General features: G+C 43.4%; 2 protein-coding genes across 9 annotated transcripts; one reads left to right on the forward strand and one right to left on the reverse strand.

Annotated features, from left to right (window-relative positions):
* Positions 1-1489: 1489 nt before the first annotated feature.
* On the reverse strand, positions 1490-13340 carry si:dkeyp-97a10.2. Of its 8 annotated transcripts, none has more exons than XM_037073098.1 (7): positions 13138-13340; positions 12539-12637; positions 7470-7526; positions 6389-6754; positions 3604-3843; positions 2198-2294; positions 1490-1882 (listed from the first exon to the last, which is right to left on the reverse strand). In XM_037073098.1, exons 3-7 carry the CDS (start codon positions 7519-7521, stop codon positions 1825-1827), a joined length of 813 nt encoding a protein of 270 aa, XP_036928993.1. In that variant the 5' UTR covers positions 7522-7526; positions 12539-12637; positions 13138-13340; the 3' UTR covers positions 1490-1824. The 8 variants fall into 8 exon arrangements, with proteins under 8 accessions (XP_036928993.1, XP_036928992.1, XP_036928995.1 ...); XM_037073097.1 differs by having other exon boundaries at positions 7470-7529; XM_037073100.1 differs by having other exon boundaries at positions 13065-13340.
* Positions 12626-27978, forward strand: si:dkeyp-97a10.3. Its single transcript, XM_037073087.1, has 9 exons — positions 12626-12755; positions 12972-13029; positions 18355-18702; positions 19874-20140; positions 22147-22434; positions 22811-22924; positions 23079-23140; positions 23302-25221; positions 25630-27978. Exons 2-9 carry the CDS (start codon positions 12990-12992, stop codon positions 25657-25659), a joined length of 3069 nt encoding a protein of 1022 aa, XP_036928982.1. The 5' UTR covers positions 12626-12755; positions 12972-12989; the 3' UTR covers positions 25660-27978.
* The last annotated feature ends 9 nt before the right edge of the window (positions 27979-27987 follow it).

Raw genomic sequence — 27987 nt, forward strand, 5'->3', positions numbered from 1 at the left:
AAAACAAAGTGGTAGACGTCACCTTTTCTGTGTTATCATGTTCAGCTCAGGAGATGCGATGCAAAATGTACCTTGTAACCCTGCAAATACATAATTCAGTTATGGTGGAAAGCAAAATGGCTGCAACAAAGGATCCATATCTGATAATGTTCAGGCTCCCAAACAGTACCAGGTAGTTAAGATTTTAAGAAAAAGGGAGCAATTTTTCTCACATATCACCTGGAGTAGAACTGGATGCATCGCCTCTGGAGGGTGTTTGAACAATATCAGCAATATGTTGGATTAACTGCAAGCTTTTATTCTGCTATTACAGATATTTGTTTTCATCCAAAACAAAAGCCCGGGGCTTCTAAGACTCATACGTGCACAATGATTCATTTCCTCTCTTTAAGCTGTAGATATGACACGCCCAGTGAAGGCATACAGGCTTTTCTTTTTGGGTTCCTGATAACCAACTTAAATGGGCTTCAAACTAATGCATTTTTGGTTGAAATGCTCCGAACTGTTCGAGATAAGGTGCACAACTGCGATAGAACGTTTATAAGAGTCGACCGCTGACCCCAGTAAAGTCAGAAAGGTGGGTGACACGGTTTGATTTAAGGTAAAACCTCACTACCAGTTACTCTAAGTAAATATTTTGTTGTTTTACTTTAACATATTTGCTCATACTGCCGTTCTTCAGACTGAGCTGTCATATCTGTCAGCTTCTGCATTCCCTTAACATTATTTTCCAGGCGAAGCTAAATTCTCCATATTCATATAAGCTACTCTAAATCTTTACTGCAACTCTTCCGCATCAAATAAATCTTCACTTTCAAATAGTCTTGGTTATTCTGAAGAAGGAAAATGTGCAATTCCATTTGTATCTGGAGCCAAGGCGGCGCTTTGAGGGGCTGATTAATGGAAGTAGCACAAACATGCAGGTTTTGGCCCGGGACAGAAAGGGTTCTGAACCGACACTGGTGCTTCCAACAGTCTGTCAGATCTGTGACCAAACAAATAAAGATGTATTTCCATTTTCCAAATGCCCCTGTTGGACCATTGTAGCTGTTTTTCTTGATAGCAGTTAGCCAAGCGAGGAAACTACTAACCGTCTGAGGCTGATGTGCTCTGAATACAGTCGTCTTTAATGTTGTCACTTTTTGAGATGACTAGATTAACTACAGTGTTGTTCTTCTTTTGATATATAAATGTTCAGGCGGGGGATTCGATGTCTCTCCCAACAGGAGGGACTAATCGGACTAATGTGACAGCTATACTGTCCCTGTAATAATTCATTTTTTACAAGATAATTTAATTCTGTAGACGTTTTTTAATACCTGTCATTGAATCTATTATCCCGCTCCAACATTTACTCAAAGTGTTTGAGAAAAAAAGGCAGTGGGGATCATTATGAAAAAAGAAAAAGCCCTGTGGACACCATATTCATACGAAAAAATGTCTTTCACAACCTTTTGGTTAAAAAAGACATGTTTAAATAACCATGGAATCACTTTTGTTCCCCCGTCTGTGATGGGATTTTTATTAAGAAGGCAATACAGTATATTTCAATACAATACACAGTGATATAAAATGATTAATGCTTGTACAGTGTCAGGTGTGGTCCAGCAGGAGGCAGTGAAAAGACAGTGCTGACTCTTCACAGCTGAATATCCATTTTTAGATATTTTTTGTTTTCGTTTGCTGGCAAGCAGTTCACTCTTCACATTGTTCCAGTGTAAGGTCATACTGCTCACAGGACAGGAAGTGCAGGTCTGTTTCCCCCGATCTCCTCTCTGATACCTCTGAGTAACACAAGTGTATCTTAGACCTTTTTGTTTTTTTTCAGATGGCATCCAAGTGCTCATGCAGCCTCTCTCCTCTGTTGCTGTGTCTGCGCCTCCTGAAAACAAGAAAAACCCAGTGTCCAATTTAGATCAAACGGCGGTGACAGACCCAGAAACAGGCTCGAGTAAACGTGACAATTGTTTTGTCAGCAGACACACACCTCGGCCTGTCATCCCTCATGTGAATCACTCCTCACGTGGGAGGATGCTAGCTGTGTAGCTGTTTTCACTGTAGGTTGTTTTTTTTTTGTCTCGTAGAGCAGCTACTACCAGTGTCTTATTTTCTCTCGGCGAATGGCTTTTATCATCAGAGCGTAGCCTGAAATGAGATTTGTGTCTGTGCCTGTCTGTGTGCATGCGCGTTACTGTACCTCCACAGAAGAAATGCCAGCACTCCTCCGAACAGCAGCAGGAAGATGAGACACACCACGGCAGCTGTTGTCCCTCTCCCCCCTGTCTCACAAGGTGCTGTCAACCAGGGAAGAGACACCCAATGAGGGGGAAAGAAACACAAGTCATGTGACACGGCTGACCCTGAAAGGCCACAAAGGTCCACTGTACCACATCTAGCACAGTCACTTAACTGACTGGAACAGCAAGAGCCAACAGGAGGAATCCTAAAAATACCTCGTCTGTCTCTGGATCATCAGGCCGCCTGGCAGATACGAAGAATTGCATTCGTCTCGCCTGTTTAGCAGCAGCGGCAGTCGTGGCGGTAGTGATTTATTGATCGCACCGTGGAAAATCCTTTATCACTGAAACACCACCAGTGATACAATACACCGAACAAAGAGCAATCAGGACACGGCTCGAGATAGACACAAGGCGTGATGTGACGGAGTTTGATTTCTGAATATCGATGACACGACACAGCGAGCTGACTATAAATGAGATGTGAACAGGCGTAGCCGCATTTTTTATCCAGTCAACCATCTTAGACAAATAAAGATTAAGATGAGCTCATAATCTCTGTAATGAATTCAGTGTTTAGTGCAGCAGTCTTAAAGACTTTACAGGTCAAAGTTTCATATTCAGATATTTTACTTAAAGGCCTAAAGTCACATAATCTAGATTGTTTTGGTGTGAGTTGCTGAGTTTAGGAGATTTATTCTGGTGTTCCCTCTGTCTAAAATAAACTCAACAGCAATGTCTTCTTCCAGAAATCCTCACCCGGTTACTTAAGTTTCAAGCAGAAACTGTTTTCTTTCAATATCACCATGCAGAAGGAAGCACGCAACCACTCATATGCACAAAAGGCTAGCTAACTAAACTAGCTGCTCGCTTCCTTCTGTAGGGTTCGACAGAAAGACAATAATCCCAACCTGAAACTGCCCACAACTGGGTCATAATCTCTGGAAAGAGACATTGTTTCCTCAAATGTTTTTTTTTGGCACTTTGAGTGCCAAAAGCCGACCGAGAAGTAACAGTTCCTGTTTACACTGAGAAGACGTGGAGCAACATCAGTATTGATTTGATTTCTGGCCACGTGGAAAATTTAAATCCAACGTTTATTTTTTTTTCTTTAAGCTCTTTTGGGTCTCCACCAGCTCCTGAGGGGGATATGATTCTCTTTAGCTGCTGAATGTGGCTTTACGCTCACCAGCTGGTGGCTAACGAAGCTACGAGAGGGAAATTTGTGGGATATAAACTAAAAACAACAAAACAATTAGCTGAAATATGCTCTGTATCTGGTTTATTATGCAAAATTGGACTCTAGCCATACTGAGAACAGTGTTATACAAGAAGAAGAGAGAAACAAAATGGTGTCAGCTTCTACCTGCAGTGTAGGTGGCGGAGCTGTAGCCCAGTTTGTTGCTGACCATGCAGGTGAAGTGGCCACAGAAGGGACTCTTGGTCACAATCAGAGTCGTTCCGTCCTTGGAGACTGTCCCCACGGTGTTGGTGATGGCGATCTGCTCGTGGAGCCAGCTGAAGTGGGGGTCCGTCCCCCAGGCCTCGCCGCAAACCAGCGAGGAGTGAGACACGTTGATGCTGACTGAGACGTGGTGCACCGGCTCTGTAAAGACAGACAAAAGATGGAGAGGATTAAAAAAGAAAATGAAAAGAGGTGATAAGAATGGTGGTTACAAAAAGGGATAGAAACAAGATATGAAATGCTCAGCCGTGGGCATCTATCTGTTGTAAAAATAAGAATAATGGCACATGGCTGTCCAAGAGGGTTCTAACACAAAGAATCATGAGAGACGTTTAATGCTGTCAGGAGAAACTGGCTGCGTTTCAGAGACAATAATGAGACCGGAGAGTGAGGCATAATGTCGGAAAATGAGATGATGGAAAACCCTGAAAGCTGAGCGAGCAGATGTAGAGAGGAGCGGGGCTGATGAATTGATACTGTTAGAGCAGACGGATGAGAGTAAAGGGAAAGCAGCTCTGACACGTAACGAGAGAGCCGCGACGAGAGCGGAATGGTCTAGAAGCTCAGAAACAAAAGGAAAAGAGCCAGACAGTAAATCCTATATGCAAATGTTAACTTCGAGCGCTTTGTTCTGAAATGAGACACGAAAAGAAACAATGCAGACCGGCGTGAAATTAAAACACATTGATTAACTGTTGGGGTAAATAATAGAAAGGCCAGGATGTAGTCAGCAGTATTTCTTCTGCTTTCATATCATCACTCAGAGATTTATATATGAATACATTTCTGCATAAACTGCCTCTGTAAGGAAGACATATGTTTTCAGATGTCGATTAGTTGGCAGCCTGCAAACATCCAGTGATCTTTCTAACCTATAGCCTGCAGATAGTGGAGGATGCAATTATCTATAATTAGGGGCCGCAACTAATGATCCTCTGCATTATCTCTCGGTTTATCAGCTTGTTTGTGCATTTGATCAATTGTTTAGTCAACAGAATATCAGAAAATGAGGACAAACGCAAAACCCAGGTTCACAAGACTCATGCTGCCTTTCAGTTGGTTGTTTTTTAAAAAGCCAAAAGGACTCGATTAACTTTCACCCTCAACTTTTTAAGCCAACGTGGATGAAATCCGCTCGGAAAAACTTGAAATTTGAAAATCAACAATGTCCGGACAACCGATGAGGGTCTAAAATTAACTTCTTTTGTCCACAGGCTAAATGGCTGGTGCATGTTAAATTGTTTTCCCCCTCCCAGCATCCTGGTTTGTTGGCTGGTGAAAGAAGCAGATCTACCAGCCACTTGCATATTTTTTTCTGGTGCCCAATGTTAGTTTTACATCCTTACTGCCAAACTCCATCTGTTAATAAACCAAAGTGAGTATGAATCAAAAATACTCCATTTCTTCTAAATGTTGTTGACTTATGTACTCTATCATTAAAGGTCCAACATGATTTATGAGTCCCAACTTGGACGCTTTGGGTTGGTGGGTTGGTGGCTGGCCCGATCCACCAATCCAGACCCAGGTTTTCGTCACTACTGAGAAGTTGAGAATGAGACTCGACGACCAACTTTTGTACATGGCGGACCTTCAACATCCTCGCAAATGTTCAAAACCATATGCAGAAGTTTATGCAACGGTGCATTTCATCTGGTCGCCTGAGAGTCAGAGAGCGGGTGAGGAAATTGGTGAGCGTGACTAAACTTAACAGGAATATAACTTTTACACACTTCCTCGTACGTGAACATTTATGCCTGAGTCACATTTTCATTTGCAGCGCTGCTTGTTTAATGAAAAAGACAACAACACCAATCATCCAGCTCTACTTGCATCTTTTGTTTCATTTTGATTTACTCAAAAGGAAGCGAGCAGCGTTTGATGAAAGACAATTCAAACAGTATTAAAAATGTTTTTCACCTTTGAGGACAGTTTGTCTATTCAGAATTCAGGCTAGAAGATTAATAAATGAAGATGTTTCACCTCCCCAAAACGACATAGTGCACCTTGAACTTCAGGGGTGGATCATCACTGCAGTGAATCGTGCTTTAGTTCCAGATCATGCTGCCAACCATATTGAAGTCTATGAGAGATGCACGGAGAAAAACACTCAAACCCAACATATCCACGTCGTGTAACCTCTGATGGAGAAACGCCTCCACAAAATAAAAGCTCGTACTTCAGAGAGTCGTCTAACCCCTGATTTCTCTCCTTTTTTTTTTATCGACATGTTTTTTTGTCCCTCGGCTTCGTGTTGGAAAGGCTCCTGTTTGCAGCGTAATTACAGTCTCATCAGCAAAAATCAATCATCTGCCCCGTTTGGTCACAATATTATCAACCCTGTCAATCATGTGGAAGAAAAATCTGTCATTAACCTACCCTCTGAAGTGTGCTCTTTCATTTCCTGGCAAAATTTCTTCATCACGAGTCAAATGAAGTAGATACGTTGGGTCTCTGTGTGTTTCTCTATGCATCTCCCCATAGACTTCAGTAACAAACTGGCACCAAAGCAAGCTTCAGTGATGTAATGACCCCTTTTTCCCTCCTTTTTTAGGTTCCTTGTTTTTAAAAGTTAAAGTAACTTCTGTTGTAATGGGACCAGGATCAGCTCACAGTGCTCCACATTTCCTGCTGCAGCATTATCTATAATTCAAACTGAATCCTCCACATGCAGCGAGTCATACTCTACCGTAGATCCTGACGATGCACTGTGCACTGGTGTTGACTCCTTTGTGATCCTTCACGGTCAGAATGTACACTCCGCTGTCCTCGTCGCTGTACGCTTTGATCTCAAGGGTCGCCTCCTTCTCGGCCACGTTCACGTAGACATTCGGCCTCGTACCAACACACTTGATGCTCCTGCCGACGCACGTGGCCAGTGTCACTCTCTTGGGGTCGGGCCCGGTTTCGAGCTCCCGTTCCCAGGTTAGTACGGAGATGCTCTCCAGGGGCCCCTGCTCGACGCGAGCTTTCAGAACCAGATCGGAGCCGGGGATGACATGCACGGGCTCCCTGTTGATGATGTGCACCGACATACACTGGAGCCCACATGGCGCTGAGGACAGATTGGACCGCTTGTTACTGCACGCTCGTCAAAACTTCAGCTTGCCTCATTTGTATTTCGATTCAGGTGACCAGCGTTGACCTTTTCGGCTTTCGGGAAGGAGTTTAGCATTGTTTGGGCAGAAGGAGAAGCTAATCAAACAAACATTGGCGTAATGCTTCATCTCTGTCCTCAGAATGCACTTTATGAATATGTATGCCTGCGTACTGTCAAACAATGTCAAGCAGTGATTTATAGCGCATGACAGCAGTGCCTAATGTGATATCCATCAAACCACATCAATACCCTAAAAAAAAAAAAATCTGTGTCATAACTCCACTGGACCTGGTAAGCCTCCCTGCGTTCACCACGAGGAGTATTAATCAGGCGGCTTAACTTGATAGGTAAAGGGACTGAGGGGATGTAAATAATGCAGGTGTGGGCATTAATGCAAAATGCCTGAGTTTGTTTGCGTTTGCGTCGGGGTGCATCACTGCGCCGCCGCTGTGATCTTTCTTTGTGTTTGCAGAGAATGAAAGGCTGCTGCAGTCTTATCTCGCTCACAGGAACACATTAAAGATGAAGGGGGAGAGAATGTGAAATGATATTTTTTGTTTTTCTTCCTGCTTTTTTTTTTTTTTTTTCCTAAAGCTGAAATCAAGATCAGGGTGGTGGTTTGAAACAAACAACAACAACAACAACAACAACAACAAAAGGCCTTACTCACACAAGAGAAGCAGCAGGGCAACTCTCCAGCACAGGAAACACTGTAGATCCATAACACCTGCTGATGCAGAGAGAGAACACAGAGAGGAATTTGTCCGTGACCTCAGAAAGGCAGCACACCATTTCCTCTGTACTCGTGCGGCAGGGGCGCCACTACAGCAAAGAATAATAACACCACCTCCAGAGAAAATGTGAAATTAAAACGAGAGCAAAAAAAAAACAACAAAAAAAAACCCCCCACAACAAAACAATTAAAGAAGCCTGTCCCTCTATTAGAAAAATGTAATCCAAATTATTTATTTATTTATTTATTTATTCTCAATTTGTTTGTGGAGTATCCAAAGAACAACAGCATTGGCACCGCAGACCGCACTAGAATCAGAACTTGGAACCAAATAGGGTCGAGTCTGCTGCCAGAACTAAAATGAACCCCCTGAAGCACAGCTGCTACAACAAAAACACAGAGAGGGGGGGAAGCACTGATAACAGCGCGAGAGCACAGTCCAACCTGCGCGCATTTTAATACAACCTGCAGTTCCCATTACTGTTTTCCCTCGAGGTTATCCGCATCAGCCCTCCCCAGCCCCATGCAAGCCTCCTCCTCCTCCTCCTCCTCCTGGAGTGGGATTCACCTACCTCTCCAAAGTCGAGACAAACAACAGGGGCCGCTCTTGCCAGTCCACCGTTAACTTTCTCTGAGGTTAAGGTGCAGCGCAACTCACTCTGCTGGGTAGATTTATGGCCCAATATAAAACAATATCTTCAAAGCGGTTGCCATCGCATTGTGAGAAAATAATCTGGTTAGAGGTGACACTCCCTTGATCTACAGCTGTTAGAGCAAACAGCATTCAATGGAAGTAAAGCCAGAGAGTTTCAGCGCTTCCTTCTGCCCCTGCGCTCTCTTCTCGTCGGCGAGTCACGTATACTGTAAGGCGTCACCCTGTTTTTAAGCTGCTTCCTCCCCTCCGACTCCCACCCCTCTTTCCTGTCCACTACACGCTTTAGATAAGTGAACTTTCCATTGTAAAGTCCCAAAGTCTTATTTCCAACATCCCCCCCCCTCCTCCTCCTTTTCTGGCCTGTGTCCAAAGACATGCTTGCTCGACAATACAGCATGTTCGATTTTGGGGGGTTTTTCACGCCACTGTTTGTAAACACAGATAAAATGCAATGGTATTCTTTTGAAACCAGTGACAATGTTGGAACTCGGTCTTATGAAATAGGCTTTGTACTGCGGGCTCCTTATCCTCTGTGAACACTATTTGCCCCGCGGACGCAAAACATTGTCTCGGCTTTTGGGATTGCAAAGAGGAGGCAAGACATGAATTACCCCATTCTTATTTTTTATTCCCAAATAATTGTCTCTCGCATGCAACCGAGAAACACCTTCAAGCGTGTGGGGTGGGGGGAGTGGGGAGAAATGCAGACATTTTTTTTTGTTTTTGTTCCCGCTACCCTGGGAAAGTTCAGTCGGAGAAAAAAAACAAAAAAAAAAACCTTGAATCCAAACTTCACAGACATTAAACAGGCTGCTGATTCAGTGGAGTCACATTCAAATTAAGTTCACTTTTTCACAACACATGAATCAGAGCTGAAGCCTCAGCTAGTTGCAGGATCTCACAGAGAAACCCCCCTCCCACCCCCCCAAAAAAACCCTCCGTCAAACAAGGCGGGGGTAATGTGATCAAAAGCTCCAGAACAGCTACTAAATAGACCTCGAGATGAGATTGTTTTGTCAGCGGCACGCGTCTTTTACACTGGAACATAATGACATCACTTATTCGGGGGTTAGCGCTGCGGTTTCTCACTTTATGAAATGCATCCTGGGGCACAGATGCGACAAGTGAATAATTTTTTTTTTTTTCTAAACTGATTATAAATCCATTTGTATTTGCTGAGGGTTTTATGAATAATCATGGGAATCACAGCTGTGGAGGCTCTTTGTCTGCAAAGGACTGCTGTTAGCTGGGATTAACCAGCGGGTGGCACTGATACATCGGCTGAGAAATATCAACACTTGGCCTCTCACTCGCGCCTCCTTCTCCTCAACAGACATCATCCTGTGCTCCTGGTTCCATGTGCAAGATCACTCATGTCTGCTTTTGCTCCACATTAATCCACATCATCGCATAAGTGAGTAGATTAGGCAAAGAACTGAAAGTATAAGGGTGTTATTACCCCGCATAATTTCATCAGCCACTCCAGTGCTGCCATGTAATGCTGTAACCAGGGCGGATAAAAATGACCTTCAGTCGTCAATGTTAACAGGAAACAATCAGCATGTTGAGAAAATAATTGCATCCTCTGAAAAGTGTAGAGACGATCTCTGCAAAAGTACTTCAAAGCTACAACAAGGAGTCTTTAAGTGGTTATGAAACAGTCTCAATGTAATACTGACGCCTCTATATGACCTTCACCAAGAACATTTTCTTAAAATTCTATTTAGTTTTTCTAATAGCCTCAAAATCGGGTCTGCGTGCAGTCTGTAAGAGCCTGTGTTTACATTTCCTATCAGCCTGTGTTTACAGTGAGTCGTATGTTAGCCAGTTAAAAAGAAGCAGGAGGAGATTTTTCTTTAGACTGATTTCTGACGTTCTATTTTGTGGTTTTTGGAGGTGGTGACGTGCCTACTTTTGTCCAGAGAGGCCTCCAAAATCAACAAAATAGCAAAGTTACATGTAGTCGCTTTAAGTGAGGCACTGTATCCCCATGTGTGAAGTAATATGAAAACTCTTCAAAAAAGGAAACAACACTAAATCCTGCGTCCTCAACAGGGGGTTAGCGACCCCGAGGGGTCCTCAGAGTTACTGCAGGGAACACATCAGCATGAATCCAACATATTATTACCAAGAATAAATGTGTGAAAAAAGTGTAAAGGGGCTCTATGTAACAATTTGTAGTAATTATATGTATTAATTATTTCTTTTTGGCCATGTGTGAGTGGATTGTAACATTAGACCTTCTCCGTCTCTCTGAATTGTCTATACAAGTCTGTTGAAAGTCTAAAATATGTGACTTTATAGACATTCCCTGTACGCTTCTTGTCAGTATGTCTCTCTGCTACTCTAACACAGAGCAACAGTAGCTAACGTCAGCTTAGAAATGGAGTCCGCTAACACAAACTAACGACCGGCCTCCAGCGCAACACACAAGTTCCACGGAGCCACTTTAATTTAAACAGCATCGATGACGGTCTGCCCATGATCCTTTGAGCAATCATGTGAGAAAGCTAACCTGCAACTGTGCGGCACTTGTCCATACAGTGCATATTTGCCAGTTATCTGTATCATTATTAAGTGTGCAGTCTTCCCTCTGAGCCACAGTGGGTTGTTCTGTCACTTATCAAGGAGGAGAACCCGACATGCCCTCCACCTCAGAAAACACCAGAGAAACTGCAGAGGACGAAATATCTTGTAGAGTAGCTTAGGCTGCAAAACCTTTAAGATCCCTGCTGCACCAGCGTTGTAGTCAAGACCACCTCAACCGAGACCAGAAGTCATTCTAAAGACCACAGAGTATCCAGACCAAATCAAGACCAAGATCAATGCAAGTCATGCAGAGCGGGACTAATGCTGAAATATGGAGCATGTAAATCCCAGACACTCTTCAATTGAATCCAGAATATCCACATTGCCATTTCCATCCAGCTAACGGTACACTTTTTTTTTTTTTTTTTGTGCATGCACCAACTTTCCAGGTGATTCCTCTCTTCCAATACAAACCATAAAGTACAGAATGTATGAAGCAAACAAAAATCAATACAGTGACATCTGTGAAATGTGGTCTTGACTAGTCTTGAAATAAAGCCCTCTTTGTCTGAGAGCAAGACAAGGCCGAGTGAAAATGCTGTCAAGTCCTGGATGAGACTGATCTGGAGTGCTACAACACCACCCTGCACTAATATTCCCTGCTGCTCTTTGATTGTGTCTTTGTTGTGTGTGGAAATGTACTTTTCCCTCTGGTATTTGCTCCTTGATTCATTCAAGCAGTCATGAAAAGAAATAACACACGTTTATTCAAAAGTTGTGCTTGAATAAAGCTTTGAGGAACTTGTAGCTGTGTATTGTTTTATATTCAATACATTTCACTCCGTCACATTTATAAAGTTGAGATTAACTCTTTATACACTTGTGATGGTAGGCTATTACATTAACTCATCATTATGAAGTAAATGTTCATTGTAGAAGGTGATGCTATAGAATAACGACGTCATGGGTGCTTTAGATTGGTTCCCTATAAGCCTCATTTTTACTGAGCTGTTCTGTCTACCACCAGCCACAAAGTCTCCCGGGAAAACAAATGCTGGCAGCCTGGCAACATTTCTATTTGCTTCCACATTTCCATTATTGACTAAATGAATAAACTCCGATTTTGTCCTGTTGGCTGTTTAATACCTCTTGGAATTGCTAGGGGGGGAAATGTGTATGTTTCGACTCTAAAGGTTAACTCCACCAAAGTAGTATAAATCCTTTTGTGGCTCCAGAGGAAGCTGCAACTAATCTGGGACACTGCCTCCAGTGATGTCACTAAGTGTTTGTTGCATTGTGGGTACTGGAGGTGGCAGGTTTTGTACCCTTGTGTCACTGTTGGACTCAAAAACCCTAGTGCCTACATTACCCACAATGCAACTTAACCATTGAGTGACATCACTGGAAGCAATTTATGAGATTACACACAGCTTCTTGTGGAGCCACAAAAATACTACTTTTTTCCACATATGCAGTAGCACTCCCTAAGACCTGTAAACCCACTCTAATGTGTGAAGTTGGTGGATTTACCCTTTAAGGAAAAGTACAACGTGATAAAAATAAAAGTCCTGCATTCAAAACCAGAGTTGAAGCACAGAAGTATTAGTGGCAGATAAATTACTCCTAAGAATTATCATCATCATGCCATTTATATTATTATACGATTATATATTCAATTTTTTTCTGATGATCAATAATTAACAAAAATAATCAATTTTCCGCAAAGTAACTAAAGTTATTAAATAAAAATAAAGGAGTGGAAGCATAAAGTAGCAGAAAATGTAAATACTTAAGTACAGTTACCTTAAAAAAGTATACTTACGTGCAGTACTTGAGTAAATGTACTTGGTTACAGTCCGTCACTGCTGATTAGTCCCTTGCAGATAATTGAGTGCGGGCCCTTTAAGAAAACAGGTGCATCCTGGACAGGTAACAGTGGAGAAACAGGAAGTAGACTCAGTTGTGGGCAAACACAAACCGACAAGGAGCTTTATTTTTTAGCCCCAAACTGAACATGAGGGCCGGAGGAGAATACTTTGGTGAGTTTTTATACACTTAACTCCTCTTGTCGATCCTCAAAAGAGCGTTCATCGTCGCTTCAATCAAAAAATCCGACTGTAATTGAACTACACACGGCACAGTGCTACCAGCTACACATCTGTACAGCTTTTCTTTGTGGAGCTAGTCTGTTTAAAGTGTTAAAATGTTTCCTACAGAAGTCACTTTGAGCACTAAAGAGTTGAATCTCTCCGCAGACCGGCCTGACTGACGACATGAGACGACCTTTGCTTCTTATCAGTCTGTTCCTGGCAGGTAACAAAAAAACAAACACACACACACACACACACCGCCTGTTTCCTCTCCCGACGTTCAACAGCTCACTAACATAAGGAGAGAGCAGAGTCTCGTCTGAAGCCTTACTGTGGGAAAGAACAACAGAGGAGGGCAGAGGAGCTGTGGTATTCCAGGCACGTCTGTGAAAAAACAAATGCATTCGAGGCAGAGAGCTTCGTCTTAACCGCCCTTAAACCTGCGCGGCCGCATTCCGCCTGTGCTCCGACTGCTGAGCGGCGTGGTGCCTTCACGGCCCTCCTCCCAGGCTCCTGCATCCGAGCTCTCAGGATGAGTCAGGCTGACAGGCTGACTCAGTGGTGATTGTGTCTGTGTGCCATTCGGTATTTGGGATGGGCGAGTGTGCAGGGTTTTTTTTTTTTTGTGTGTGTGTTGTTGAATGCAGTAATAATAGGCTACGTGGTTGTTGTTGATGCGCGAACAATGGGCTTCCTCGCGATGCTGATTCTCGACTATTGTTTACGGAAATGGGACTTTGAAAATATTGTTGTTGGGATTTAACTCCAGGCCAGCCTGCTTTTGATTGGTAGAGACCCCAGCAGCCATCATGACTTGCCTTTATAATAACATAATGAACACGAGCAAAATGGCAAAAACAATGATAACGTGACACTTTTAAGACTTTTTAATCGCAATTACACGACAAATAAAAGTCCTGCATTCAAAACCCCACCAAGAGTCAAAGCACAGAAGTATTATTATTCTTATTATGCCACTTATATGATCATTACTATAATTCATTCACTATTTTCAGATAGTTTATTGTAGTTGAATATTATATATAATTAAATGTTTTGCTTGAAATATACCTCTAAAAAGTACTTCAGAACAATTCAGTTCTCAACACTTCAGAACCTTCCACTACTGGTTTGAAGGTTAATTGTTGAGTAAAAGTCTTAAAGTATGTGGTAATAAATGTAGTTAATTAAAAGTAAAAGTAAATTAAATATTTACGATGATTGACGGCTTTAAATACTGTATATCATTAATATTATTATTTACACCAGGTCAGTCCTTGGCTTTGTGGTGAAAAAATGAAAATGTCAACAACAGTGATAACAAACCACTTTTTTTAATCAGTGTAATTCGCAATAAACATCAGAAAATGGTCCCCTCATTGGCACAGCATGCACAAGTTAAAGAACAAGTCTGATGATACTCTGTTTTTTTTTTTTTTTTAATCATTGTTAACAAATCCCATGAAAAGAAATAAAACCAACAATGATTTGATCCTGCTAACAAGTATTATCTGTGTCTCTAAAGCCTGTAGCTTATTCCTTTGTGCCACATTCAGTGTCATCCAAAAACAATTAAGAACATAAAATTGAAACACGCTGTGGACACAGTTTATTGTGAATCCATCCCACAAACATCTGCCGTAATAAACACCCGTAAGAAAAACTAGTGTGTACTGGGGCTGCACAGTGTTGGAAAAAGCTGACATTGTGATATTTAGATTTTCTACAAAATATATTGCAATATGGAAACTAAAGGAAGCTTCAGCAGATAACTTGGACAGCTATATTTGGAAAATGATTTATCATTATAGAAAGACCGAGGGTGTGTCAGAGAAACAAAGCGGGCCCTGCTTTGTTTGATAAACCGATCAGGAGTGATTGTGATTGATGGGTCGCTGAGCATTCAGAGTTCTGCATGTCGCTCTCAAGCAACAGACTACCGTGTAGCCAGAAAACCCTTAAACTGGATACTTTGTGGAGCCCTGATGTGTCCTGTCACTCCGCAGATTAAAATAGCTCCCCATCAATGCACTACTTACACCTGTTTGAGAATCATTTGCTAAAAACTACAACGAACAGCTGTTGGAAATTGCCCAGCTCCTTCCAAAATAAATAAATGACTGACTGATGGAGTGAATTAATAAGAACTGTGCCTGTTAACAGTAACAACAAATGGGCTTGTTGCTGAGTGCCAAAGATAGACAGACTTACTCATTTCTGGTTTTGGTCTTTAAAAAGAAAATTCCACTATTTTTTGTAAACCCAGTCGTCCATTAGACCCAGTCGTCCAGCCTCAGCTGGCAGCAGTGACTCAGCTGCACTGGCTGCAGCGTAATCCTCAGGGACAACTACAACCATCAAAGTTCGGTCCAATAAAAGTGCTTGTTTTTGCCACTGACAGGCTGAGGATTGTTTCCATAATGTTGTCAGATACTTACAATCCACAGCCTGTCAGTGGCAAAAAAACAAGTAGCCTCCTTTTTTATTAGGTCGGAGTTGCCCCACAGGATTACGTTGCAGATGTGTCGAGGCGGCCAGCTGAGGCGATCCACAAGACCGCTTCCAAAACATTTGGTAGAAATGAATCATGTACACATCAGAACATTTACATAAAAGGTCCAGTTTAAAAAAAACAAACAAACTCTGGAACACTGGGTTTCTAATTGTCAAGATCTTTCACCATGTGTACCAAATGAGTAGTGTGTCTGTCTGTGGTATCAATTCATCCAATCCAGAGATTACAGATTTTTACTCCAAACAGAAAAGATCGACTCTAGGTTTCTTTTTGTTGCTGCAGTAATATGAAAATGGAAAATTAGCAGCAAGAATGTAAATTATATTCTAATTTGTTCATTAAGGGTTGCTGTTCATGCATGAAAGATAATAATTTAAATCATCATCAGCTTTATTCTCATATAATAATTAATTTTGCTGCTATCTATCGGCAGCTGATATTGCGTATTATTAGTGATTCAACCTACGGAGTTCACTTTGATTTTTAAAAAATACATTCTCTGCTGTTTGCTGGATGTGTCTCGGACAAATGTCCTTGGCTGCACAAGAAGAAGTGATTTATTTTTTTTAAGAAACTGTGTGAAGGTTGAAATAAATACCCATTAGACCCTCCTGTAGAAACCTAAAGTTCAGCAACTGACAGTGAAAACTTTCCTGGCTGCTGGTTAATCTCTGTGGTTCACAGTGTTACTCCAGGTGTTGTCGTGACCTCTGAGCTCTCTGCTGGTGTTCATTCAAGTTACATATCTGCGAGCTCGTGTTCCGGCCTCGTAGAGACAATCCCTCATCGATACTGTGCTGCGTCACTCATGGGTGTTTCTCCCAGTCTGACTCATGGCTCTTTATCTCAATGTCTCTACTGAAAAGGCAGCAAGGCGGTTGGCATTTTCAATCGGGTGGCGAAACACTTTCGTTGCCTTTAACTATTCAGCGTGGGAACCCTCAATCCTTCCCGCCGTCAGCTCTTGTCATTTTATACTCTGCTCCCCGGTGAAAATCGTGTCGAGGCAGTCCAGCGAGACTGATCAGGTCCATATTGATTTGATTCAGTATAATTCATTGGCCAGACCGTTCTTGCGTGCTGGCTTTATATGCCAATAAAAGAGCATTGGCAATGCAGCCTGGGTTTTCCTGCCTGCATCTACACAATATCGACACCAACAAGAGGGAAGACTGGCAGCCGAATACAAAAAACACAGCTCACTTTTCTTTTTTCTTTTTTTTCCATCTTTACTCACAAATGGGCAAACAGTGTACAACTGTTAAATGCCTGAATGTGTAAAATCAATTCTTCTTTACAACAATTGTTGTTTTTTTTTTTTTTTAAATTGCCTATGCACCACTGAGTCTTGAGGAGAGAGACAGACGGCAAATCTGATTTGGACATGGCTTAAGTTTAAGTCAGGCTAACAAAAACACAAAATAGATGTTTAGCTTGGGATCACTTACAATCCAAAAAAACATGCTTTGAAATCTAGGAGGGAGGAAAAGAGTGTGTACCTTGCTAATGGGTTTTTACCCCCTGAGCCCATTCTGTGTGTATCTATAGATTTTGTTCTGTGCAGTGGTGAAAGAGGTATTCAGACCCTTTGCTTAAGGAAAAAGTACCAATACATTAACTTAAAAATACTCCATCACAAGTCAAAGTCCTGCATTGAAAGCTACACAGGTATCATTAAAAAATTGTACTTGAATTATCAAAATTAAAAGCAATCTTTCCGCAGAAGTGTGTCATTTTCCTGTTGTAGCGAGTCCTGGTGGAGCTAGATGTCACTAGTTTTTATCCAGTAAAGTAGTTTTGTCCAGTGGTTCCCAACTAACGTGTTTGGCCCCATTCAGTAGGTCACAAGATGAATCTTTGAGGTCGAAAGATGATTAATTGCAACAATAATATTGGATAATTTGACCTCTTTGGGCCTTTGACAGTTATTTAAATAAAGCCATCTGATAAGTTGAGCGGAAATTGTGGAACGGCTAACTTTAAACTGACATTTCAATCGCAATAAGGGGTCCCAACAAGCTGAATGATAAAAGCCAAGTTGTATTTCATCAGCTTATGTGTTTTTAATCATGGTAGTGGCGTGGATGGATGGGGATGTTGGTCTGCTGGTTGGTTGCCTTGAATTTTATTGTGAGCATTCATGTTCCTCTCATGATGAATTGTGTATGACTTCAGTAATCCATTAACCTTTCAACTTTATCCACCATCTCATAGAATTTTTTTTAATGACTAAAATACTTGAACATCCACAACATTTCCACCAGTCCCAGTTGTACTAGTGCTTATTATCAGATTAATAAACATGATTAACGTGGTAGCCTAAACATTTTAGCGACTTTGTTGAGCTTCTTTACTTGCGTTCCTATGCTTGGTTAAATTGGAGCACAGTGTCACAGGTAATGTCTGTTTTTCTTGTGGATCTGATCAGGTGGTTTATGAGCTGTAGTTTTGTGTGTAAACGCACCGATCTCTTCGGCCTCTCTCAGTCCCTGTTGTCTGCTGCTCCTCTTGAGGTCGCTCATCCTCTGGAGCCGCTCATGGCTGAGAGAAGGTCTATGGGGTTTGTTAGGTAGAACTGACGGGCCGTCTGTCTGCAGGGTGTGCTGCCCCTGGGCTACCTCACATCCAGTCTGCAACCTGGCAGGTTGTCTCTACCAACCGAGCCCAGAGACACTGCAGTTGCGTCAGGTATAGTGTTCTGTGAGTTTACTAGGGAAATAATGGCGCACAATCTGCTGCATCAGCTTCGCCGCTGGCTGTTTGTTTTACAAATCAACCATGAGAAAAAACATAAGGACGACCCATTAACACAAGATAATCACGGTAAATACAGTTAATATACAGGGAGAGACCCATCCTCTATCCAGATTTTTTGGAAATCTGATTTTTTGTGCAATCCTGCTGACAAACTGATGTCTACTGAAGTTAGCATGCTAACCGGCTGGCCCTGACAATCAGCTGAAGAAGTATTGTATGTTATGTAGATGTACACAGATAACAAGTGTTTTCTCTCTCTTTTTCTTCTCTGTGTAGTCCTTCTCTTTGCCCATGTGCTGGCTCAGGGCCCGGTACAGATCCAGTTCCAGACAGACCCGGTGCTGGTTCAAACTGGCACTGAGATAGTGTTCACGGTGCAGACAGTGTCTGAGGTCCTGTCCATGACATGGCTGTATGAAGGAGTCACTCTGGGTCTCTGGGTCGGAGGAGCCCCGTCGGTTAACCCGGTGCCCCAGTTCCAGGGCCGGGTCACCATCTCTGCCACCCAGCTCAGAATCGGTGGTGCCCAGCTCAGAGATGCGGGGAGCTACGCGGTGCAGGTGACCCCTCTCGCTACAACAGGCCTGGCCCCGAACTCCAGATCGATACAGCTGAGAGTGTTCGGTAAGATAAAGGAGTGTGCCTGTGACTTCACTTAAGAGAGAAGGCGAGGAGGACGAGGGAAGGGAAGGTGGGAGGGTGGTGAAGTGTGCGGGAAGAGGGGAGAGATAATGGTAAGGAGGAACAGGAGGGAGTAAAGAGAGGAGAGGGAGGATTTGGGGAGTAAGAGAATTAGTCTGGGAGGTATAATGAAATTAGTGACCCATAGTAGGCGAGGTAAAATTAATGAAAAAGGAGGAGGGGATGGGATGAAGCTAGTGGCTCAGGGCTTTATGCTAATTAAAACTCATTTGATATGCAGTGCTCTTGCGCTTAGATGTTTGATAGTGTGGCAGTCTAAATGTAGCGTCACAGCTATGTACAGTACATAACGGCATTTGCATTCATTTATATTCAGCCCAGTAATGGATTCAGAACAGCTGAGTGTGTCTCTTTTATTTTCAGTCATCAGCCCACGGTGGATGGATGACGTACAGTCTTCCTCATCCCTCTTACCGCCCGGCGCTAATGGGGTGGCAGGGTGACCAAACTGTTAGAAGCTCTGGTCTATTATTGCCGAAAAGGTCACATCCTCCAAACTCGCAACCAGCTCGATCGTGTCACGGAACATCCGCGTCCTTGAGCACGACTCCCAACCTCCTACTTAGTCGCATAACTTACTCTGGAAATGAGAGCCAGTTAAAATCCTTAAAAAACAAAATCCTTCTGTTGAGTCACAGGCAAAGGCGGAAAGTGTGCAGAAATGGAAATGATTAGAGCTGTTTGGTAGACGCTCAAATGTTTTTGTTTGTTTGCCGTCGCTGCCGTGATTCTCTGTTAGTCACTGCCTCCTCAGCTCGCACGCCCCCCTCTTCTCCCTCTCCAATTATTTAACTTAGGCTGCCCGCCAAGAGGCATCTAGGCTACCACTCATACCGTCTGCCCCCTTATTCACCATCTGTGCCTCTATCTGAATCCTGTCCCTTCTCAGCTCTCACTTGCTTTGATTACAGCAAATTATCCTCAACAGAAACGTAAAAAACTGCCCTCCATTGTTCTGTCACTCCAACTTTTGAAGTGAGCTCTTTCACAGTCTAATGTTCCATACCTACAGTAATGGTGCCTTTAGAAATCTTTTCGAGGGTAATTCTTCTTTTGCAGCTCTTTGACAAAATATGTTTTACTCTTCCTGTAGATGCGGTGGCTGGGGTGACTCTAGTTGTTCCCACAATAGCAGTGGAGGGGAGAAATGTGTCTCTGAGGTGTACGTGGACTGCCGGGACGGACATTTCGGTCCAGTGGGGCAAAGGAGGTGCAGCCGTCATCGCCAACTCCAGGATCACCATCTCTGGCGGCTCTCTGGTCATCAACCCAGCCAGACGGGGCGATGCCGGGGAGTACACATGTACCGTCAGCAACCCTGTCAGCGCCCAAACTGCCACACGGAGCCTCACTGTCTTCTGTGAGTTTGAGCTGATCAAGGAAAGTGGCAGCTAATCTGCTGTAGCCACTGCAAATAGCAGCAGCTTATCTTTTATCCACATTGCACTGCACACTGTGTGCTGAAATGCACTCACATTACACAGGACATTCACCCATAATCTTATTATACTGCTTCCAGCTCTGTCTTGATCGCATCCTCATTTCTGATGTGACAGTCTCACAGTAATGTCCCAACGTGCCCAATCACCCCAGCGGCACACTGAAATGGTTCCACGTCGTTGTCCTCTAACATCGAACAGACGATGGAAAACACATCGGATTGTATATATCAGGGTTATTCATACCTAAAGCGCTTATAAGTGAGTCAGTCTAGTCGATTTCCAGTGCGCTTCCTGTGCCCACAGAAGTGTTAATCCAAGACACCTTTAATTAGTTCATATAGTGGAATCTGTGATATCACAGTCATAGAAGGAAGCTGCAGTTCCTGCTTTCTGATTGAAGCTCATAAAAACCAGAGGTACAGCTAAAGATTATTGAGTCATCTCTTCTTTTCAATTATATTTTCCAGTCTGTGAATTATCATAAAGTGGTGGATAATACCTCTCAGTTTCTCGGAAGCTAAGGTGACATTTTGAAATGGCACGTTTATGTCTGACCAACAGTCTAAAGATCCTCTTTCCAAGAAAGTTGGGATGCTGACTGTCATTAGATAAAAACAGGATGCTCTCATCTGCAGAGAAACTGTATTTGTGAAGAGAGTCTGAGCCCGTGCACTAATATACTTTATACGATCATGTGGTGAACCTCGCTTGCCCCATCCTCCCTCGTGAATGTCGGAGCTTTTTTGAGGATGCTCTTTCATACCCAATCATGAGGTCATCACCTGTTTCCAGCTAACCTGTTTACCTGTGGAAAGATCCAAACAGGTGTTTTTGGAACGTTCCACAATCTTCCTCAGTCCAAGTCCCAACTTGTTTGAAACATGTTGCTGGTATAAAATACAGAATAAGTGTATATTTACAAAAAATCTATAAAGGTAATGAGGTAAAACATCAAATATTGGCATCTATGTAAAAAAGGATTAGCAAATTATCACCCTCTGTCGTACAATGACATAAAAACAAAAGAAGCCACAAATCCTCACGTTTGAGAGCAAGAATCTGCAAATAATTCTTGCATGATAAGTTACTTAAACAAATAATTCAACATCAAAATGAATGTTGACTTAATATTTGTGGATCAAGACAGTTAAACATTTTGGCTTACGTTCTTAATACCTCAGTACCTCTTAATATAGGTTAATACTGCTTATATTTGTCAAGTAAACATGAAGCTGGAACCAGCAGCCAGTTAGCTTTGCTAACCGTAGGGTGGCAGTTCAGCTGACTTTTTCCAAAGGTTACTAAATCTGCCTGGCAGCTCCTGTAGAGCTCACATTTTATCATGTTATTTCTTGTTTGTGCAGAATCCAACAATCGGTTTTACACTGGGCTGTGTGTTGGACTATCTCTTGTAGTAAACTGACAATGCTTTTTTTGAAAAAGGACAGTACTGTATGTATGTCAAGTGATAGACTCGCCAGCAGCAAACTGTGCTGAACAGCCGGCTGCAGTAAAGTCTGTCTCCACATTCTGCAGCACGTTCTTCCCCAGAATCTGTGCAGGATTTTTAAATGCACAATGAATGCCTCCCGCCCACCAGCAGGATTCTACCGTAAATATGACCTGTTGAGGCACATCGTGACTCAAGAGGTGGCGGCCATAGCGATTTTAGATTTATCATCCAGCCAGAAAGTGCACAGCTCCTTCATTAGCTGAGTAATATGCTGACAAGGCCAGAGAGGGCTCATCAAAATGTTTTTCACCAGGGGAGGCGACTTAAACCCAAAATTGACAAAATGATGAACATTTCAGCAGCATATATAATCCGTACATTTGAGTCAGATGCTTTGGAATACAGATTTTCCTCGCAGACCAAAATGTTTTTGAGGCTGATAATGATGTCCTCTGATCATCACTAAACCAGATGGCCCCGACACACCTGTGCTGACCAAGGACACCCCGAAAGAGTGTGTTGGCGGAGGCGATGTGTTGGTGGGACAGACGGTGCGTCTCACCTGCATGTCTGACTCGCTGCCCCCTGCCCTCTTCGCGTGGACATTTGATGGACAGCCGGTTGCATCAGGCCAGCCGGACAGCGGGGTGCTCAGCCTTCAGACTTTCTCGACCGATGAAAGCGGCCGGTACGTCTGCACGGCCAGAAACGCCATTACCGAAGGCACGTCGGAGCAGGGGACAGTCTTGGCCATCGTAGGTGAGTTATGGTAGTTGCTGACCTCTCAGTGACTGATAATGATGACAGTTGGTTTTGGACGGCGTCCCTGTATCTGTCTTCTCGACAGGAGAGGGACAGAAAGTATCCTGGGAGATTGATCTGGTGAGAATGTGGTCAAAGTCATTCAGTGACTTTCACACATACTTTCTCCTCCCTTTATTTTCATTTCTTTCTCTCCCCGCCGCACTCTCTCTCTGTCTCTCTCTCTCTCAGCTATTACTTTATCATCCTTTTTTAGAATCTCGCCCTCCCCTCCTCCTATTTTCTTCTTTCGTTTCCTTCTCTTCTCTGTCTGAGCTCCAGACTCATTATCTTTATTAATTCTCCCCCTTTGACACCATTCTCTCTCTTTCAGACACGTGTCTAAATGTCGGGGAAGTGGTGGGGATTGTGATTGGCTGTTTGCTGCTGATCATAATCATTGCGCTCCTCATTGTGCTCATTATCTTTCTTGTGCGAAAGAGGAGGGGTAAGTCATGGAGATACTGTTTGTCCTCTCATTTTCATTTTACTGTGTTATGTTAAGACAAACACTTTGTTAAAGGTTTTCTATATGATCTCTATGTCAATGCACTACAGCTCAGGTGTTTTCTTGCACCAAAGTGATATATTTGTTATTACAGCGCAACAGAGACAAGGCAATAATGTGTTTGTGCAGAAGACCAACCCAAATCCCAGGCCTATAGTAAGCTACATTTAAGTTTGTATGTGATTCACTATTGATTTTGTGTTTATCTTGCCCATGTGATGGTGCTAAAGGGCTTTTCACAAATTAACCCTCTCATTTCATCTTTCTGTTGCTGTCTCTTCTCTCCCTCCTCTCATTTTTCATCCGGTCCCATTAAGCCTCCAGATCCACAACCTAATGGTCCAAGGGATTTGGGCCAAGGTCCCCATCCCCCCCTCTACACACACGCGCGCAACTCTGATCGCTTATACACAACCTTGCAGGAAAACCGTGGCAACCCACAGACACTGCTGCCGAACGGCCTGCATGACTCTGAAACACATCAGCACAATGCTCGCACCCACACAAATAGACTCCTACACAATTCTATTCACAACACCAATTCATACCCTCACAATGGCATTGACAACCCTGCTTTCACACACGCTGAAGCTCAGACTGCAAACACCCTCCCAAACACACAGCAGCAAAATCCGAACATTTTCATACATGCTGGCACTGCCCAGGGCGGCACTCAGCCGCCGGCGGTCCACGTCAGCCTTAACGCTCCGCCGCAAACCGCCCAGCAGAACAACAATGCACAACTGCCCGCCATCCATGTCAACCTTAACTCGTACCCAACCAATGGCCAACAGACTCAGCAGGACACATCACTTCCACTCACCAGTACAGCCAACAATAACGCTTCACAAATCCAACATGCAGCGGAGTTAGATCACAGAATGCAAAATGGGCAGCCCTATCATGGTGACCCCTGGCATAATGATCACATGGAAGCGGCTCACCATGATCGGGCTAGACTTATCCCCACTGGCTACACACACCATAACAGTAATAACACTTCTCAGCGAAATGCCAACACACAGACGTACCAGCGGGAGCCAGAACGTCACAGCAGGTCTGATAGAAACTCAAGTAGACATGATGCCACTGCCAGCGCCTCCCGTCAACAGTTGCCATGGGATCGCCTCCGAGGGACACCAGCGTATCCTTCTGGTACACTTCAAAGGGGACAGACATCGCCTGAGTACACTTCTGACAGTACAGACTACACTAACCATCGGCCCGTACGAGAGGAAAGAACAACAAACAGATCTCAGCCTCGATCTCAGAGCCGAACCACTTCCCGGAGCAGAGCTCCATCCAGACAAGATGTGCCATCACTGGACAGACAGACACGGAGTCGTTCAGCTGATCTTCGAGTCCCAAACACTAGTAGTGTAGCACAGTTTATGGCTTCATACCACAAAGAGAGAAGTCCCCACACACAAAGGAATAGTGCTCAGCAAGACATCAGAGATTCGCCTGGTAGCCAGAATGCCCCCAGGCAGGAAGCCACACACAGCAATAACCCCGAGGCTAGGCCTGTCATGAGCCAGCAGGCCTCTGTAGGCCGCTCTGTGGTGTCACAAGGACCTACAACACAACAGGGCCCGACTGCACTGCAGGGTGCAGATACAAGAGCTTTGGCTGATCCTAATCACCTTCCACAGGCACACATGGCCCAGCAACATAGAGCAGCACCGGTCCAAAAAACACCACAAGGTCTGGGCACACAGACACAGCCTGTCATACAGGGTGCCAATCAACCCCGCCAAGGAGGCACCGCTCCAGTCCCACACTCCTCTGCCCAGCCTCATCCCAGTAACCTAACCCAGGCTACGCTCAGAGCCCACACGGAGAGGAGTCAGACATTTCAGAACCGGAAACAACAGACCCAGGCCGCCCTGCTTCACCCTGGGCCACAGGCGCGAGCTCCTGCTGCTGCCGGGGCTCCACACCCACCAGTTCCTCCTCCTGTTATCCCCCTTGCAGAATTTCAGACCCTCCCCAAGAAGAGCATCCAGCACAAATCCCCGTCTAGAGGTCCTCAGCCTCCCCGACCTCCTGCTAACATACCAGTGGCTCAACGACACCAAATACGACAGCATCCCAATGTGCATCAACATCCCGCCACAATGCCCGCAAACCGTCACCACCATCCTGGAAACGGCCACGTGCATGTCAGTGGACACAGGCATGCCCATACTCATACCCATGGCCACGGGCATCCTGCCCACTTCACTCAGCCACGGCAGGTGAGTAAGACACAACATGATTTCATTTTGAAACTGCAGCCAACAGATGCCATATGTTTATGATATTACAGATTTCCAGTGCATGGTTCTGTCTCAGATGAGCACTTACTGCTGTCATATCATGTCATACTTCCTGTTCACTTTTAAATGCGCAGTGCTATGTGCCTGCGTCTACCTGCACTGTCTCCTCTACAGTTTGTGCTTTTTGGCTGTCATGTGCATTTCCTGAAGGATGCTTGACGGCACTTAGATTCCTTCGATTGACAGGCCTCTCAGTGCCATAAAAATGTATTTAGTCTTGAGTGTTCGTGACACTGTGGCAGTTTTTTAAAAGTAGCATTGCGTGTCAGAGGTTCTGCCTCTTCTGCATGACATGTTGGCAATGAAGGGTTTGTTGTGTCTTTCCAGCAACAGGCTCACAGAGGGAGACCAAGATGATGACAGATGTCAGCAGACTGCACTCCACAATGTCCCGCATCCACTGACACAAACAAACAGCTGACAGATGTGATCCAATATACCACCAAGCAAGACTGACTGCACAAGGTTCTGCACTCAAAAAAGCTGTCATACCCTGGTATGCTCAGTGCTAAAGTCAGTTTTCTTTATAAAAGAAATGAACATGTCTCCCATGGGGATGAAAAAAAATGTTACTTTTGGGAATAGAGCCCTGCTTTCCTAGAAAGAACTGACAAATTATACCAAAGAAGGAGACTTGATACAGCTTTTTAAAAGAAAAATTACTAAGATAAATAAGCTATAATAAATAAAATGCTCCTCATTAAACTCCATCTCTCTCTCTCACACACACACACACGCACACACACTGACGCCCGCACTCACATGTATTGTACTGTTTTGACTCCTGAAGCAGCGGTCATGCATCAAACTTTGCCGAGATCCTGCTCAGAGTAGACAGACTCAGTGATCCATAGCTCTTGACCAAAATTACATCTCCTCATCGATACATCATCAAAACTGAAACAACACTACCTTGACAAAATGCTTCCGTGCTGCTTGCATGTTGAGCCCTGTGTATCTGACAATTAAGAGAGATCTTCAAATGAGCAAACGAGAAACTCTGCACAAGACAGACTCGCCCCCCTGGGAACAGCGACAATTACGGAAGAAGAAATGAGCCACGGGGATGATCTTGATATACATGGAACTATTTATTTTATGCGTTCTGTTTACAGATGCCTCTCATGACACTTCTCAATTAAGAGGTTTCGCCTCAGCGGCACTCAGACGTAATGCTCAGCTAACTATGAAGGGGATCCCACGAATGGATGGGCTGCTTATTAATTAAATGCTTTTATGCGACTTAAATGACTTGGAAAATAATCACGCCCGCGCATGAATGAGGTCAGCACAAAAAGACCTGATGCTGCCTTCTGCTGAAAAAGCAGAGTGAAATGATTCACTGCCTGCACCGGGTCACAGACAGCTAAAAACAATGGGATTTCATTATGACTTTTATGTATTTATTGATTTATGTTTGTGGGTTTTTTTAAACTCAGGGAAAATTGATTATTTAACTTGCACTGTCTGATTCAAGTATGACTAAATTAATAAGGAATTTCAAGGATACGGCTGGTGGTATTCTGTAATTGTCTTATTGTCATGCAAAGCCAATGACAAGACCAAAACCAACCATGAAGTGGAAGAATTCTGTGTGTAGCCAAATGTTTTATAAGTCATTTCTCTCACTGACATCGCTACAAGTCATATAAAAGTAGGCGATTTGTCAAATGGTTAATAGATAAATCAGTAGTTTAATCTGGAGGGACATTGGATCATATTTCAAGGTAAAACCAAGTTTGATAAATGATTAGCTGCCATTAGACAACAGCTAACGTTAGCATTCAGCCACATTCTAGCTAATGTTACTGTTTGGTACAATGCTGTTTTGATGTGAAACAATTGGGAAAGGTGTCCATGAATTCAGAAATGTATACAAACGTTTTTGGGACATTTGTCTAAACCTAAAAACATAAAGGCCTCAACACGTGCCCCCAGACTTGTTCTTTTCAGCTGCTGATCAATTGTGAAGCTGTGAAATGACAACAATCTGTCAGATTACTTACGTTTATACAACACCAATATTACATTCTCCCCTGCATTCAGATGTCCCACCCTGAGTGTGATGTTCGAGGGAAATGGTCGTGAAGGTGAATAAGGTCCGTAGAGCTCCATTGTCACTGAAAAATAGATCAATCAATGAGCCAGGCAGTTCCACTGGGTGACATGGTCCATCAGCACCTTATGTGTGTCCATCCCCAGGTGAAAATAGTCCCAAACAAATGCACTATTTACTGCTGTTCGAGCAACATTTGCCAAAAGCTACAGTATCCAGGCATTGCAGGAAATTATTGAATCGTTTTGAAAACAAAATCATGTATTTGAGACCCTGAGAACAAATAACAGGGGAAGGAAGTCAAACGTCCTCGGAGACGTTCACGTGCTTGGTGTTTTTTCCAATGTTGTTCTTCAGAATAAAGATACATAAACTCGACCCCCGAATTTGAAAACCACCATGAACAAATACAAAGCACACATTCTGGCTCCAAAACAAACATTTGAAGCATATGATTTACTACACTGCCTTGAAAATTACTGTTATTTTTGGGGAAAATTAGTGCTTGTAAATAGTTTATACAGATATTAAATATCCTCAGGAAGGATTTGTATGTTGTCTGCGGTTTATAAATTGTTCCAAGATCATTTGATGAATGACAATAAAGATTATTTTTTGTGGTAATGTGT

Source organism: Acanthopagrus latus, chromosome 17 (genome assembly GCF_904848185.1).
Source record: "Acanthopagrus latus isolate v.2019 chromosome 17, fAcaLat1.1, whole genome shotgun sequence".
Classification (NCBI taxonomy): Eukaryota; Metazoa; Chordata; class Actinopteri; order Spariformes; family Sparidae; genus Acanthopagrus; species Acanthopagrus latus.